Source organism: Nerophis lumbriciformis, linkage group LG27 (assembly GCF_033978685.3).
Source record: "Nerophis lumbriciformis linkage group LG27, RoL_Nlum_v2.1, whole genome shotgun sequence".
NCBI lineage: Eukaryota > Metazoa > Chordata > Actinopteri > Syngnathiformes > Syngnathidae > Nerophis > Nerophis lumbriciformis.
The window spans coordinates 28,370,141-28,385,696 of NC_084574.2; the positions used below are offsets into that span (position 1 = coordinate 28,370,141).

General features: G+C 39.9%; 1 protein-coding gene and 1 long non-coding RNA gene across 7 annotated transcripts in view; both read right to left on the reverse strand.

Moving 5' to 3' along the window:
• Window positions 1–5,369, reverse strand: part of LOC133624560 (choline transporter-like protein 2) — a 41,225-nt gene extending 35,856 nt beyond the window's left edge. For all 5 annotated transcript variants that reach the window (XR_009818023.1, XR_009818022.1, XM_061988226.1 and 2 more), the window contains exons 1-2: window positions 5,275–5,369; window positions 4,516–4,691 (exon numbers count right to left, since the gene is read on the reverse strand). Coding sequence is in view for 3 of the 5 variants with exons in the window: in XM_061988226.1 (XP_061844210.1) it covers window positions 4,516–4,552 (37 nt within the window). In the remaining 2 variants the exon portion in view is untranslated. The remainder of the gene's footprint in view (window positions 1–4,515; window positions 4,692–5,274) is intronic.
• A 1,220-nt stretch (window positions 5,370–6,589) lies between these two features.
• LOC140679960 (uncharacterized) lies at window positions 6,590–15,508 on the reverse strand. 2 transcript variants are annotated; one of them, XR_012051253.1, is made up of 3 exons: window positions 15,357–15,508; window positions 7,225–7,375; window positions 6,590–7,094 (listed from the first exon to the last, which is right to left on the reverse strand). It is a non-coding gene; the product is annotated as an uncharacterized lncRNA (long non-coding RNA). The 2 variants fall into 2 exon arrangements; XR_012051252.1 differs by having other exon boundaries at window positions 7,225–7,450.
• Window positions 15,509–15,556: the final 48 nt, after the last annotated feature.

Here is a 15,556-nt window from a genome sequence, read left to right on the forward strand (position 1 = left end):
GTGCCAAACAGGGAGGTAATGGGTCCCATTTTTATAGTCTTTGGTATGACTCACAACCACACTGTAGTTCAAACTTATATCTGTATGTAGATTCCATATGCAAGCGCTAAAAACTACAACATGGCTGACGGGGCAAAGTCGCAATCAGTGAAGGCACAAAAATAAGACTTCCATCCATCCATCCTCCTCCGCTTATCCGAGGTCAGGTCGCGGGGGCAGCAGCCTAAGCAGAGAAGCCCAGACTTCCCTCTCCCCAGCCACCTCGTCCAGTTCCTCCCGGGGGATCCCGAGGCGTTCCCAAGCCAGTTGGAAGACAGTCTTCCCAACGTGTCCTGGGTCTTCCCCGTGCCCTAAAAACCTCCCAGGGAGGAATTCGGGTGGCATCCTGACCAGATGCCTGAACCACCTCACCTGGCTACTCTCCATGTGGAGGAGCACCGGCTTTACTTTGAGCTCCCCCCGGATGGCAGAGCTTCTCACCCTATCTCTAAGGGAGAGCCCCGCTACCCAGCGGAGGAAACTCATTGTGGCCGCTTGTACCCGTGATCTTGTCCTTTAGGTCATAACCCAAAGCTCATGACCATAGGTGAGGATGGGAACGTAGATCGGACGGTAAATTGAGAGCTTTGCCTTCCGGCTCAGCTCCTTCATCACCACAACGGATCGATACAGCATCCGCATTACTGAAGACGCCACACCGATCCGCCTGTCAATTTCACGATCCATTCTTCCCTCACTTGTGAACAAGACTCCGAGGTACTTGAACTCCTGCACATGGGGAAAAAAACTCTTCCCCAACCCGGAGATGGCACTCCACCCTTTTCCGGGCGAGAACCACGGACTCGGACTTGGAGGTGCAGACTACATCCAGACCAGACTACATCCATGTTTGTAATAAAGACAAGGAAGAACATGGAAGACAAAAGGACATTTCGAAAACTGTGCACAGAGAAGAGGATGATTGCTTTCAAAATTGAGCTACAAAAGCAAGATTGGGACAATGTGTACAATGAAAATGAGGTTGATGAAGCATATGAACATTTCTTAAACAAGTTCATAATACTTTATAACAAACATTGTCCATGGATACAACTCAGTAATAAGCAGAGAAAGAATAATCAACCATGGATGACAAAAGGATTAAAAAATGCTTGTAAGAAGAAGAATACACTATATAGGAAATTTATAGCACAAAGAACTACAGAGGCAGAAATTAAGTACAAAAAGTATAAAAACAAGTTAACATACATACTACGATTATGTAGAAAAGAATATTACAGTGAATTATTGGACAAGAACAAAACTAATATGAGAGCAACATGGGGCATCCTCAATAGCATTATTAAAAATGGCACTAAGAGGGACTACCCTCAATACTTCTTAGACGGAAATAAAAAAAATGACAACATAAAGGAAGTAGTTGAAAGCTTCAATAATTATTTTGTAAATATTGGACCAAAATTGGAAGAAAGGATTCCAGACCCAGTTTCAATTGAGGACTATAATGATACCATAGAGCGAAATTCCAACTCCATGTTCCTCAGTAATGTGACACAGGAGGAAATAGTTACAATCGTGAAAAAATGTAAATCCAAGACTTCAACTGATTGTAATGAAATTGATATGGAAACGATAAAAAAGGTTATTGATGAGATCTCAGGACCATTAATGTATATTAGTAACCTATCATTTCAAACAGGTACATTTCCAAACAAAATGAAAATAGCTAAAGTTGCACCAATTTACAAGACTGGCGACAAACATCAATTTACAAACTATAGACCTGTTTCCTTACTTCCACAATTTTCTAAAATCATTGAAAAACTGTTCAATAACAGATTAGAGAGTTTCAAAAATAAAAATAGAATACTCGAAGAAAATCAATATGGATACAGAGCTAATGTTTCAACTTCGATGGCTTTAATTGAAATTACAGAAGAAATTACCAATGCTATAGATAATAAAAAATGTGCGGCAGCAGTTTTTATGGATCTAACTAAAGCATTTGACACAATTAATCACAATATTTTAATCAAAAAACTAGAACGATATGGCATCAGAGGGTTAGTCTTAAACTGGATAAGAAGTTATCTAATGAACAGGAAACAATACGTGAAGGTAGGCGAACACACCTCTACAACGCTAAATATATCCTGTGGTGTACCTCAGGGATCAATACTAGGACCTAAATTATTCAATCTATATATAAATGACATTTGTAAAGTTACAAAAGATTTAAAGTTAGTATTATTTGCGGATGATACAACAGCGTTTTGTTCAGGAGAGAACACACAGAAGATACTACAAATAATAACAGAAGAAATTAACAAATTAAAAAGATGGTTTGACAAAAACAGACTATCGTTGAATCTCAGTAAAACTAAAATAATGCTATTTGGTAACAGTAGAAGAGAAAGTCAAACACAAATACAAATAGACGGAATAGAAATTGAAAGAGTAAATGAAACCAAATTTCTAGGTATAATGATTGATGATAAATTGAACTGGAAATCTCACGTAAAAAATATACAACATAAAGTAGCAAGAAACACGTCAATAATGAATAAAGCAAAACATGTTCTAGACAAAAAATCACTTCATATTCTCTACTGCTCACTAGTGTTACCATATCTGAGTTATTGTGCAGAAATATGGGGAAATAATTACAAAAGTACACTTCATTCATTAACGGTGTTACAAAAAAGATCAGTTAGAATAATACATAATGTTGGATATAGAGAACACACAAATCCTTTATTTATTGAATCAGATTCTGAAATTCTACGACATAGTGAATTTGCAAACAGCTAAAATTATACACAAAGCAAACTATAACCTGCTACCCAAGAATATACAACAATTCTTCTCAAAAAAAGAGGAGAAATATAATCTTAGAGAGAAATGTAATTTAAAACATTTGTATGCACGTACAACACTTAAGACCTTCAGTATATCAGTATGTGGAATTAAATTATGGAATGGATTAAGCAAAGCAATCAAACAATGTACTAATATGATCCACTTCAAGAAACTCTTCAAACTTAAAGTGTTTACAAAGTACAAAGAAGAAGAACCATGATAAACATTCTGAATTTATTTAACTCATCCATTCTTTCACTCACAAAATAATCTTACTTATCTCAACATATGAAATGTAACTTACTTCACCAATTATTATTTATTTACTTATTTTATTGTGATTACTTATGGAGTATATTGTGAATAAATTGAGAACAGGAAGTGAACAAAAGTTTTAGCAACTGTTATGTAAAAGAAAAGGGGTAGGATTAAATAAGCTTTGCTTCTTCCTACTCCTTTTCGAACATGTTGAAAAGAGAAACTGGAGATTGTGATGTATCATGTTGTATACTTGCATGTTCGAAATAAACTCAAACTCAAACTCAAACTCAAACTCAAGTCAGGGCAGCAGACCCAATTCGCCCTGGCCGGTGACAGACAGTACAGTCGTCCATGAAGCGTGAGTGAGCATTAAGTCAAAGTTTAAACAATATTACAAATATTTTTGTGCAGCCTTAGTTGTCAAACAATTCATTGCTCAGTGGCTTTGTGGTTAGAGTGTTCGCCCTGAGATCGCTAGGTCGTAAGTTCAAACCCTGGCCGAGTCATACCAAAGACTATAAAAATGGGATCCATTACCTCCCTGCTTGGCACTCGGCATCAAGGGTTGGAATTAAGGGTTAAATCACCAAAATGATTCCCGGGCGCGGTCACCGCTGCTGCTCACTGCTCCCCTCACCTCCCAGGGGGTGGAACAAGGGGATGGGTCAAATGCAGAGAGTAATTTCACCACACCTAGTGTGTGTGTGACTATCAGTGGTACTTTAACTTTAACTAACAAGTGACAAAGCCTATTGGTTTGACAGTGGAGTCTTACTGCTTTGAACATAAGGGTGTCATGTGAAGCTGTTTGCCAGGGTGCTGGAGTCTATCTCAGCTGCATTTGGGCGGAAGGCGGGGTACACCCTGGACAAGTCGCCACCTCCTCACAGGGCCAACACAGATAGACAGACAACATTCACACTCACATTCACACACTAGGGACCATTTAGTGTTGCCAATCAACCTATCCCCAGGTGCATGTCTTTGGAGGCAAATGAAGCTATTATGTTGATGTGTTGTTTGGATAGTTAAGCATTTATTTGCATACATTGGACTAATTTAAAATAATTGCAAGACTAATATGAAATTGTCTGCTGATGGTTTGAATGGATGCAAAGCATTTTTTCTTTATAAAAAGGTGCAAGCAGGGGCGTGTCATATTTACTTATGTGTGAATCAAAAACATCTACAAAATGTTTTTTGGTTTTTTTCAAATACTGCCAAATACAATTTTATACCAGGAAATACAAATGAGCACATCTTTAGAAAGGGAGGATAAAGATGCTCCAGATAGGACCCATGTGGTCCACACCCAACCATCCATTACAGTTACTGTTTCCATGGCTTCCCCGGGCAATCAGAACAATTAAGCCAAGACTGTAGACCGCCTCTTACCGTATTTAGAGTCGGCATTTTTTTCCTCCTGTTCCATTGTCACGCTCGCTGTAGCTCAACGCTCAGTCACCATAAAAAAGGTAGAAATGGAGACAATCACATCAATATCACCGGTCGACCGATTCGGGTTCAGAGCAGCGAAGGGGCGGGACAATCCTCAACCAAACAGAGGCAGTCTGAAGAGAAAAAGAAAAAACAACCAATAGCAGACGAGTATTATATTGAGTTACAGCTCGTACAGCCAATCAGAGTACGCAAATGATTCGCTCGTTGCTTCAAAGGAACGTTCCTAATTGCTGCAAATCATTAAAATACTTTAAAATAATTGGTTCTCTGTGTGTTTATTGTTAACACTTCTTTCTAAAATCCTTTCGGAAATATGTTTGACGATAAAGTTACTCGCTTTTTTATTAATTCACCAGCGACTGCTTAGTTTCCAGATTTGCTTATAAAAATAACCAATAGCAGACGAGTATTATATTGAGTGACAGCTCGTACAGCCAATCAGAGTACGCAAATGTTTCGTTCGTGGCTTCAAAGGAACGTTCCTAATTGCTGCAAATCATTAAAATACTTTAGAATAATTGGTTCTCTGTGTGTTTATTGTTAACACTTCTTTCAAAAATCCTTTCGGAAATATGTTTGACGATAAAGTTACTCGCTTTTGTATTCATTCACTTGGTTGCCAGATTTGTTTACGTAATCCACGCAAATAAAACAATGACATCCAGTAGTAAACAATACTTGTATTTTACCTACTTTAACTAGACGAGAAGGCAAAACTATTTCAATAAAACAACGCCTGTCAGTACGCTGACTGCACCACTGCAAATGATAACCGTCCCGTAATAAACACATTGCTAAAATGATGTTTGTCTGACAGTGTGAATCAAAACTGATGTATGTTTGTGAACGCTGACGTTTTCACACGTAAACTTCAACAGAGTCTGTCATTACACACACACACATAATACAAATAAACGAATAATGAACATAGAATAACATTTGTCCACAAATATGTACTTTATGTATGATTTAAATATTGTTTATGATTTTGAGTAAGAATCACTAAATGTGCACAATTTCCGATCAAATATGGCGTCTGTGGTGACGTCATTATTAGTGCTGATTGGATAATAAAGTGCAGAGAAAAGTCATAAGATGATGCATGACATACTGAGGAATCAAAGGATGCCATGGAGCAATTTTGACATGCTACATCTTGTAAACCAACCTATGGGGGAGATAAGCATATAACTTGTAGCCTATAGGGACAAGCGGTAAAAAATGGATATATATATATATATATATATATAAAAAAAAATTAAAACAACTCAGCTTTGTCTGAAAAGGTGAACAAATGCATCGTTAGCATGAACATTGTAATATCACAACTTTATTAGACTTAAACTTTATTGATCCCCAAGGAAAATAGTTTGACACTGTAAAAGAAAAACATGACTAAAACTAACCAAAAATCCCACAATATAACATTTTCCTGACCTATTTTTTCCAGAGTTTGCAACTTCATTCTTGTTTTGTTTCTCTTCATAACATAATATTTCAAAATAGCATTTTATCTTTAATATTTTAATATTGTGGTTCTAAAATTTGTTTTTCTTTGTCGTATTAGAAAAGTAAAACTTTTTCCTTGCAAGATTACATTTTTTTCCTCAACATTATACAAATATTTTCCCAATATTTTGACTGCATTATAAACACTTACTGCTCTATTGTCTTTGTTGTGTTTGCAAATGGCCACCTGGGCACACTTTGGACACCGCTGACTTAGTTTTACTTGATTGCTTTGCTGCAGCAGTCAACTGAAATTCCACATTTTCAAAACGGTTCAAATTAAAATTGATAAAAATGTAGCTGTTATGTGTACAGGAGGAAGGAGACGGCACAGACAAGAGGGACGTCGTTTAAGCTCGATTTATTTATGTATATATACACACTATATATATATATATATATATATATATATATATATACACACTATATATATATATATATATATATATATATATATATATATATATATATATATATATACACACATATATCGATAATAAATGAAGTGTGTGTACTAATCCAAAATGTGTGTGTGTGACTATGTGTGTTACCCAAGTGTTGAGCAAGAGGCGGAAGTCCCAGAAGGGAAAGTGAAGTGAAGTGAAGTGAATTACATTTATATAGCGCTTTTTTCTCAAGTGACTCAAAGCGTTTTACATAGTGAAACCCAATATCTAAGTTACATTTAAACCAGTGTGGGTGGCACTGGGAGCAGGTGGGTAAAGTGTCTTACCCAAGGACACAACGGCAGTGACTAGGATGGCGGAAGCGGGGATCGAACCTGGAACCCTCAAGTTGCTGGCACGGCCACTCTACCAACCGAGCTATACCGCCCCAAAGGCAGGCTCGAAGGTCCGTGAGATAGGCAGGTAGTCGGGGCAATAGCGAGGCGTCAGAGTCCATTTCCAGGCAGGAGGTCAAGATCCAAGAAGCAGCCAGAGAACCAGAGGGAATACGGGGAGACGAGACACACATCTCATGATGCGGTAGAGGAGGAATTGCTGCTGGATGGCGACAAGGAAAACACGAGACAAGTGAAACACGGGGAGGAAGAAAACACAGAGAGAGCATAGAGTTAGATATGCTAAATATCAGGTAAGATAAGATAAGATACGATTAAGATATTAGGCTTACTGTACATGACAGGTCGCTACGTTCTGGGCCGGGATAGCAGGTCGTGCTGGTTTATGAAGGCAGGGCTTCTCATCAGTGACAGATGCGTTGATTGCAGGCGATTGATGGCAGCTGCTTGCTGCAGCCGGACTGGCACGTGCCTGGCACACTCCTGGAGGTGCACACATGAATGCGCACTGATGTGCGCCGGGGCCGTGACAGTAGCTTTGACATTTCAACTCTGATTCTAAAATTTAAAAACATCTGAACCATAAAATTGAAGACTTTTTTTTTTAATCTTACAAGAAAAAGTTTTGATTTGTACAACTTTTTTTCTCAATATTATGACTTAATTTTCCTGTAATATTTTTGACTTGATGAAAAATACTGTTCTTTTTTCATTCTAGGTTGTTGTTTTTTGTTTAGTTTATTTATTTAATTGTATTTTTAGAATGCGCCAAGGGCCAATAAAAAATTGGACACTCTCGTTATAGAATAGGCTTTCATTGTCATTGAACATTAGCAACAACAGAATTGTAGAATATTAATGGCGGAAGTTGCCATGCGAGGTGCTAACCACAATCCACCACGAGCAGTTGGGAGTTTGGTATCTTGCTCAAGGACACCTCAACATGAGCTCAAATGGCCAAGATCTAAATGTAATTTCCCCTTGTTAGCATTGAGGTATTGTAAGGCAGAACGATCTCTGTGGATCAACTACTACCAGTCCAAAATAGTCGGAATCCCCCTCGCAAGCATTCCCTTCAGTTGTAAACAAACGGCACAAATGGCATTATGGTCACCTTCGGGTTAGGTTTGGTTGTTATCATCAGTCATCAACAATTGAGAACAGAGAAATGGATATTGGAACAGTGTAGGTCTGACTTGGTAGGATATGGACAGCAAGTAGTGGGCAGAGAGAGAGAGAGAGAGAGAGAGAGAGAGAGAGAGAGAGAGAGAGAGAGAGAAAGTAGTGGGCAGAGAGAGAGAGAGAGAGAGAGAGAGATCAGAAGGCATAAGAAAAAGTATCTGCATTTGATTGTTTACATTTGATTATTAACAATCCGGGGAGTGTGTTAGTAGCTGCCTGGAGGTGAACTTTTATTGCGGTTTTGAAGGAGGATAGAGATGCACTTTCTTTTATACCTGTTGGGAGCGCATTCCACATTGATGTGGCATAGAAAGAGAATGAGTTAAGACCCTAGTTAGTTCGGAATCTGGGTTTAACGTGGTTACTCGAGCTCCCCCTGGTGTTGTGGTTATGGCGGTAATTTACGTTAAGGAAGTAGTTTGAGTGATGGGATCGGCAGTTCTTTTGACTGTACTGAATCACTAGAATCAGTTCCTTAAATTGATTCGTTCAAAAAATTTGTTCACCGAATCCCCCCCCCAAAAAAAATAGGAGGGGGGGGGGGGTGCGTAGTACAGTACAGTGCAGACATTCGCGGGAGAAGCAGCAAATAGGGAGAACGCGAGTCCCTACACAGCTCTGTGCATGCAGTACACCAGGCAGTGAGTGACACAGTCAGCACAGTTCAGTACGTGAACCTGAATCACTTCTGCAGCAGCAGTTCTGTGTGCAGGTCGGCGAATCATGAGTCAGTCAGTAATAGCTTCCCCAGCGGCAGATCTCGGTGTGTGTCAGTTCGCGAACGACACAAGCCCTCAGCACCCAATGAACGACGCGCACAGTGACTGAACGAGAGCCTCAATGTGACGTCCTCCTCCGCGACACAGTCAGTTCTCTGTGTCAGTAGGTTCGCGAGTCCTGATTCTGAATGAGTGACTAAGTGCAGCGCAAACCTGAATCACGTCCTCAGCAACAACCAGTCAGTTCTTGTAGGTTCGTGAAGCGAACCTGAATCACTCAGCTGCAGTTCTGTGGGCCAGAGGGCGACAGACGTGAATCGCTCTCTGCCCTGACAGACTCCCCTTGACGTTCGCAAACAGACATTGCAGCTGTAGTAGAGATTCTGTTACTTTTAAAAACACTGTGTGTGCGTTTCCGGCCTGTCCAATAAACAAAGTGTGACTAAATGTCTTGGTTGTTAAATATGTTTTATTGCACTGAAATGAAAATAAGAAATAAATAAAAGTGGGAAATAAAAAAAATAGTAAAAGCCTACTAAAATGCTTGCAATCAACAGTTAAATAAACAGGCCTCGTTTGTTTAGTGCAAAAACAAATATTAAATTAAGAAACCCTTAACAAATGCCAACATAAGAACTAAATGTTCTGTAGCAAAGAAAATGTAAACTTAAATATGCAAACAAAAAGAAAATAAATACCTTCAAAATAAAACAAATAAATTAAGAGCCAGAAATGCCAACATAAAAACTAAATGTTCTGTAGCCTACGTTTAAAAATATAACAAAGAAAATATTAACTTAAATGTGCAAACAAAAAGAAAATAAATAGGCTACCTTAAATAAAACAAAACACATATTAAACCTGTAATGATAGTGTTTGACCACATGGTGGTAGTAAGAGTCTACAAATGACTAGGAACCAATATATAGTATGTGTCAGGTAGGACTCTTCGGAGAGGTACACACCTTGTACGCACGAGTGTTGAAGTAGCGTTTGTAATATGTGATCGTGATTAAAAGACAGTTCTGCAAGTCATCCAACGATGTGTTATTCAAAACAATAACATAACATGGTACCAGGAGTGAACGAAAATTGAAGTGGTGTATTGTGAAAAGCGACATGGATTTGAAGCCACCTGAAAAGCTGAAGCTAAGTGGAAATGTCGACAGCAATTGGCGCACCTTCAAGCAGCAGTTCCAGCTGTACATGGCGGCCATGGCACTGCAGGATAAGCCGGATGCAAGGAAGGTAGCGTTACTGCTTACAATAGCAGGCCCACATGCCATTGAAGTTTACAACACTTTTGTGTTTGATAATCCAGATGAAAAAAACAAGTTGGATGTTGTCATTGAAAAGTTTGATGCTCATTGCTCTCCCAAGAAGAATGAGACATATGAAAGATATGTGTTCCGTTCAAGAGTGCAAGCTCATGGAGAAAGTTTTGACAGTTTTGTGACTGATTTGAGGCTGAAAGCACAAACTTGCAACTTTGCTACACTGAAGGACTCTATGATAAGGGACCAGATTGTATGTGGCATAGAAGACAAAAAAGTCAGAGAAAGACTGTTGAGAGAGACAGAATTGTCGTTGGAGAATGCCATTAAAATTTGTCATGCAGCAGAATTGTCACAGATGCACGTCAAGACGTTTGGTGAAATGGCGTCCACCGCAGCCATCAGCGTGGGAGGCGACAATGTGCATGTCGTGTCAAGGGGATGGAAGTCGCAGCCTGCACAGCAGAAGAGTGACGTCATGTTCCAATGCAAGCGCTGTGGATCGCAGCACAAGCCAAAGCAGTGTCCAGCATTTGGTAAGCAGTGTTCCAAATGCTATGGAAAAAATCACTTTGCCAAACAATGTTTTGCTAAAGGAAAACCATGCGCTAAAAAGGAAAAATCTGTCAATGTAGTAGAGGACACTGATCTGGGTGAAACATTCTTTGTTGGCCTAGTGAACAGTGAAAATAAAACTGAAGAAGTAGTCAATGCTGTTGAAAAAGACAAGTGGATTGCACCGCTACAAATAAATGGAACTCGAGTTAACATGAAACTAGATACTGGTGCAAAGGCAAATTTGATCAACATGTCAGACATCAAGGAATTGAGAGAAAAACCGAAAATCCACAAAACAACAGTTGTACTGAAAGACTACAATGGTCGTAGCATTGACAGTCTGGGCACATGCAAATTGAGAGTCACTGTAAAAGGAAAAGTGCACTACCTGCTATTTTCAGTTGTCACTGAAGAACGTGAGTCAATATTGGGTGACAAAGCATGTGAAGTTTTAGGACTGGTGAAAAGAGTGTATCTTGTGAACACAGATGTGAGCGCTCAAAAAATTGAAACTGATTCAATAGTGCAGAACTACGCTGGTGTGTTCACTGGTTTTGGTGCTTTACCTTTTACATACAAAATACAGCTTAAAGAGCAGGCACGTCCAGTTGTCCATGCAGCGCGAAGAGTTCCAGCAGCACTTAAAGAGCGTCTCAAAAAGGAACTGGACCGGATGACAACACTGGGTGTAATAAAGAAAATTGAGGAACCAACAGATTGGGTAAACTCCATGGTCTGTGTGAAAAAGAAAAATGGCGATCTAAGAATATGCATGGATCCAAAAGACTTGAATGAAAACATAAAACGTGAGCACTACAAAATACCAAAACGTGAAGAAATAGCCAGTGAGATGGCTGGGGCAAAATATTTCTCAAAATTGGATGCGTCAAATGGCTTTTGGCAAATCAAACTAGACGAAAACAGTAGCAAATACTGCACTTTCAACACGCCTTTTGGTCGCTACTGCTTCCAACGCCTACCATTTGGGATCAAATCTGCATCAGAAATATTCCATAGAGCAATGGAACATATCATTGAAGGCTTGGAAGGCGTGCGAGCGTACATCGACGACATTGCTGTGTGGGGAAGAACAGCAAAAGAACACAACGAAAGGCTGACCAAAGTGTTGGAAAGAGTACAACAATATGGACTCAAATTAAACAAAAAGAAGTGTCAGTTTGGAGTGTCAGAGATAATTTTTCTGGGAGACAAGCTCAGTGCACATGGCGTTCAACCTGATGATGAAAAAATACACGCCATACAAAGAATGCCGAGTTCCACAGACAAGACAGGTGTACAGCGTATATTGGGCGTGGTCAACTATATTGGCAAGTTCATCCCAAACCTTGCTGTGAAAACATCCTGCATTCGTGAACTCCTTCACAATGACACAGAGTTCAAGTGGACGTCCAGGCACGAGAATGAGTGGCAGAGACTGAAGGAAACACTCACTACTGCACCTGTGCTGACGTTCTTCGACCCTACAAAGAAAACAAAGGTGTCAACAGATGCTTCAAAAGATGGACTGGGTGGAGTTTTACTACAGGCTGATGATGAACACTGGAAACCAGTAGCCTATGCATCACGATCCATGACACAGGCTGAATGTAGGTATGCTCAAATAGAAAAGGAATGTCTAGGGTTAGCATATGGCCTGCAGAGCTTCCACAACTATGTTTATGGTCTCCCTACCTTCACTGTAGAAACAGACCATCGCCCACTAGTTTCCATCATCAAGAAAAACTTGAATGACATGACACCACGAATACAACGTTTCATGATGAAGATGCAGCCATATGATTTTCAGCTCATCTACACACCTGGAAAGCACTTGATATGGCTGATGCACTCTCAAGAGCACCCATGAAAATCAGCGTCAGTGCTACTGAAGAGGATGTACAAAACCATGTGAATATGGTGTCAGCTAAACTTCCAGTGTCAGACATAAAATCACAACTAATCGCTGAGGAAACTGCAAAAGATGAAGAGTTGCAGCGTGTTATTACCAACATGCAGAATGGATGGCCTCCACGTTCCAGCCCACGGTTCTTCCATGTTAGAGGTGAACTAAGTGTTGTGGATGGACTTTTACTGAAGCGAAACCGAATAGTCATTCCACAAACATTGAGGCAGGATATACTACAAAGAATCCATGAAGGTCATCTAGGGATTGAAAAGTGCAAGAGACGAGCACGCGACACTGTATACTGGCCTGGAATCAACAAAGACATTGACAACATGATTGGCAGATGTGCAACATGTCAAAAATACAGAAACAAACAAACCAAAGAACCCATGATATTGCCTGAAGTTCTTACTGCACCATGGCAGAAAGTGGGAATGGACTTGTTTTATTTGAAGGGCAAAGAGTATGTTGTTGTAATTGACTACTATTCTAATTTCCCTGAAATGGCTTTGCTATCAAGCACATCATCAAACTGTGTGATCACGCATGTCAAATCTATATTTGCTAGACATGGTATACCACATACTGTGGTGAGTGACAATGGACCATGTTTCAACAGTAAAGAGTGGCAGCAATTTGCAAAACACTATGATTTCAGACACGTGACGTCAAGCCCTCTGTACGCACAGTCAAATGGAAAGGCTGAGAAAGGAGTACATATTCTCAAACAACTTTTGAAGAAAGCAGTGGATAGTAACTCTGATCCATACCTAGCACTACTTAGCTACAGAGCGACACCTCTTGAGTGTGGCTTGTCACCCTCTGAACTACTGATGAACAGAAAGCTTCGTACTACGCTACCAAGTATGTCTACACCAACGCAGAGTCAAAAAGTACAACGGAAGCTAAAGCAACAAAAGCTAAAGCAGAAGTCGTTTTATGACAAAGCAGCCAAATCGCTCCCACTACTATCACCAAGTGACACAGTGAGAATTGAAAGTCCTGATGGTTGGAAAACCAAAGCTACTGTTCTTCAAGAAACATCACCACGATCATATACTGTGAGGAGTGAAGAAGGACAGATACTACGTCGCAATCATCGCAGTTTGCTGAGGGTTCCAGAGACTGTTCCAAACCAAGAAACAGCCGAGTCCGAGGTTTCATCTACACCGACTGTTTCAAACCAAGCAACAGCTGAGTCCGAGGTTTCATCTACACCTACTGACTGTGAAACAATGCCAATGCAGCACATGAATGAAGATGTGACTGACGATCCTGAACCTGTGTTGAGAAGATCTACAAGGCAGATCAAGAAACCTGTGAATGATGACTATGTGTATTATTGAACTCGTATAATATCAAACTGATTGACAAGCTAAAGAGTTCATGTTTTTTAAAATATTTTAAATGTTTTGTAATACTGTGGTGCATGGATAGTTTTTGAAAAGATTGCATATTCATGTGGTCAAGATAGAAAAACAAGTTATTTGTTTAATACAAACATTGTATTAGCAATGGGTGCTTAGTTTAGAAAGGGGGATGTAATGATAGTGTTTGACCACATGGTGGTAGTAAGAGTCTACAAATGACTAGGAACCAATATATAGTATGTGTCAGGTAGGACTCTTCGGAGAGGTACACACCTTGTACGCACGAGTGTTGAAGTAGCGTTTGTAATATGTGATCGTGATTAAAAGACAGTTCTGCAAGTCATCCAACGATGTGTTATTCAAAACAATAACATAACAAAACCAAGTGCCAGAAAAGCCAACATTAAAACTAAAATTTCTGTAGCTTACATTTAAAAATATAAAACTATCAACTTAAATATGCAATAAAAAAGAAAATAGCTTAAATAATATAAAAATCAAGATAAATAATAGCCTATGTATATGTACATACATATTATTTTTATTTTAAATCTTCTCAAACAGCCTGCTCTACACTTTACCCCCCGCCCCTTCCCCTCGGGTCGCTGCTTCTCAGCCTTGCCCTGCACTGACTTTCTTTCTGTCTCCTCTACTCTCATAACTTTATGTGTTGAGATAATGGGGACGGGGCGTGTGTGTTTGTTTTCATGTGGCTTGAGTCAACATTAGCCGTTAGCTTAGCGAATGAATGGAGAACGGATGCCAATGGCATGAAACATATCCCCGCGACGGGAGGAGAATCACTCGCGGCATTGGGGCAAGCAGAGCAGAGAGCGAGAGCGTTGTCGTTCACTGAGTGATTCATGTCGTTAATCCGCGGTGAACGAATCGTTCGCTCAGTCATCCCCCCCGCCCCCGTGATGACGTCGTTCGCCGACGTCGAGGGTTCAGTGAGTCACAGAATGCGCCAGTTCCACTCATACCGGCATGGTCGCGGCGGAGCTCAACTGAACTGAGAAAGGAACGAATCAGTTCATGAAGTGATTCGGTTCAGTACGTTCACTCAAAAGATTCGTTCGTTCGAACGAATCGTTCGCGAACGACACATCATTACTAGTTTGACATGTAGCTAGGTGTAGCGGATTTTATAGACTCAGCTCAGTGCAAGTTGTTTTACTCTGTACATTTCGGGTGTTCCATTCAGTAAAAAACTGTAAAATTCCATTCCGGTTTTTTTGAGGTGGTCTGTCATAACGTTTTTAGAACTCTTTGTGACTTTTGGTATTAGTGTTCCTGAAAAAAAGGGACCCCATCAGGCCAACACACATACTGTACAGCAGATTTTTACAGCTAAATGTGTATATATAATCTATACGCACATACACTTTGGCCCCCCAGACACATACTTTTCTCTCAAGGTGGCCCCGAGTTCAAATATTTGCATAAGAAACATACCTTCTGTACATCCAGCCTTATTTAAGCAGCCAATAAGCAGCCAGGGCGTGGACCTCCTCCCTTCACTCCCAACATAAAAACAGTACAAGGCATCCGCCATTTTGAGTGTGTCAACAATGTCCCACTATAAGGCGGTGTCATTTTGAACAGTAAAACAAACCCGTATAATAATATTCCTAGTAGACGAGTGCGTCTTCTGT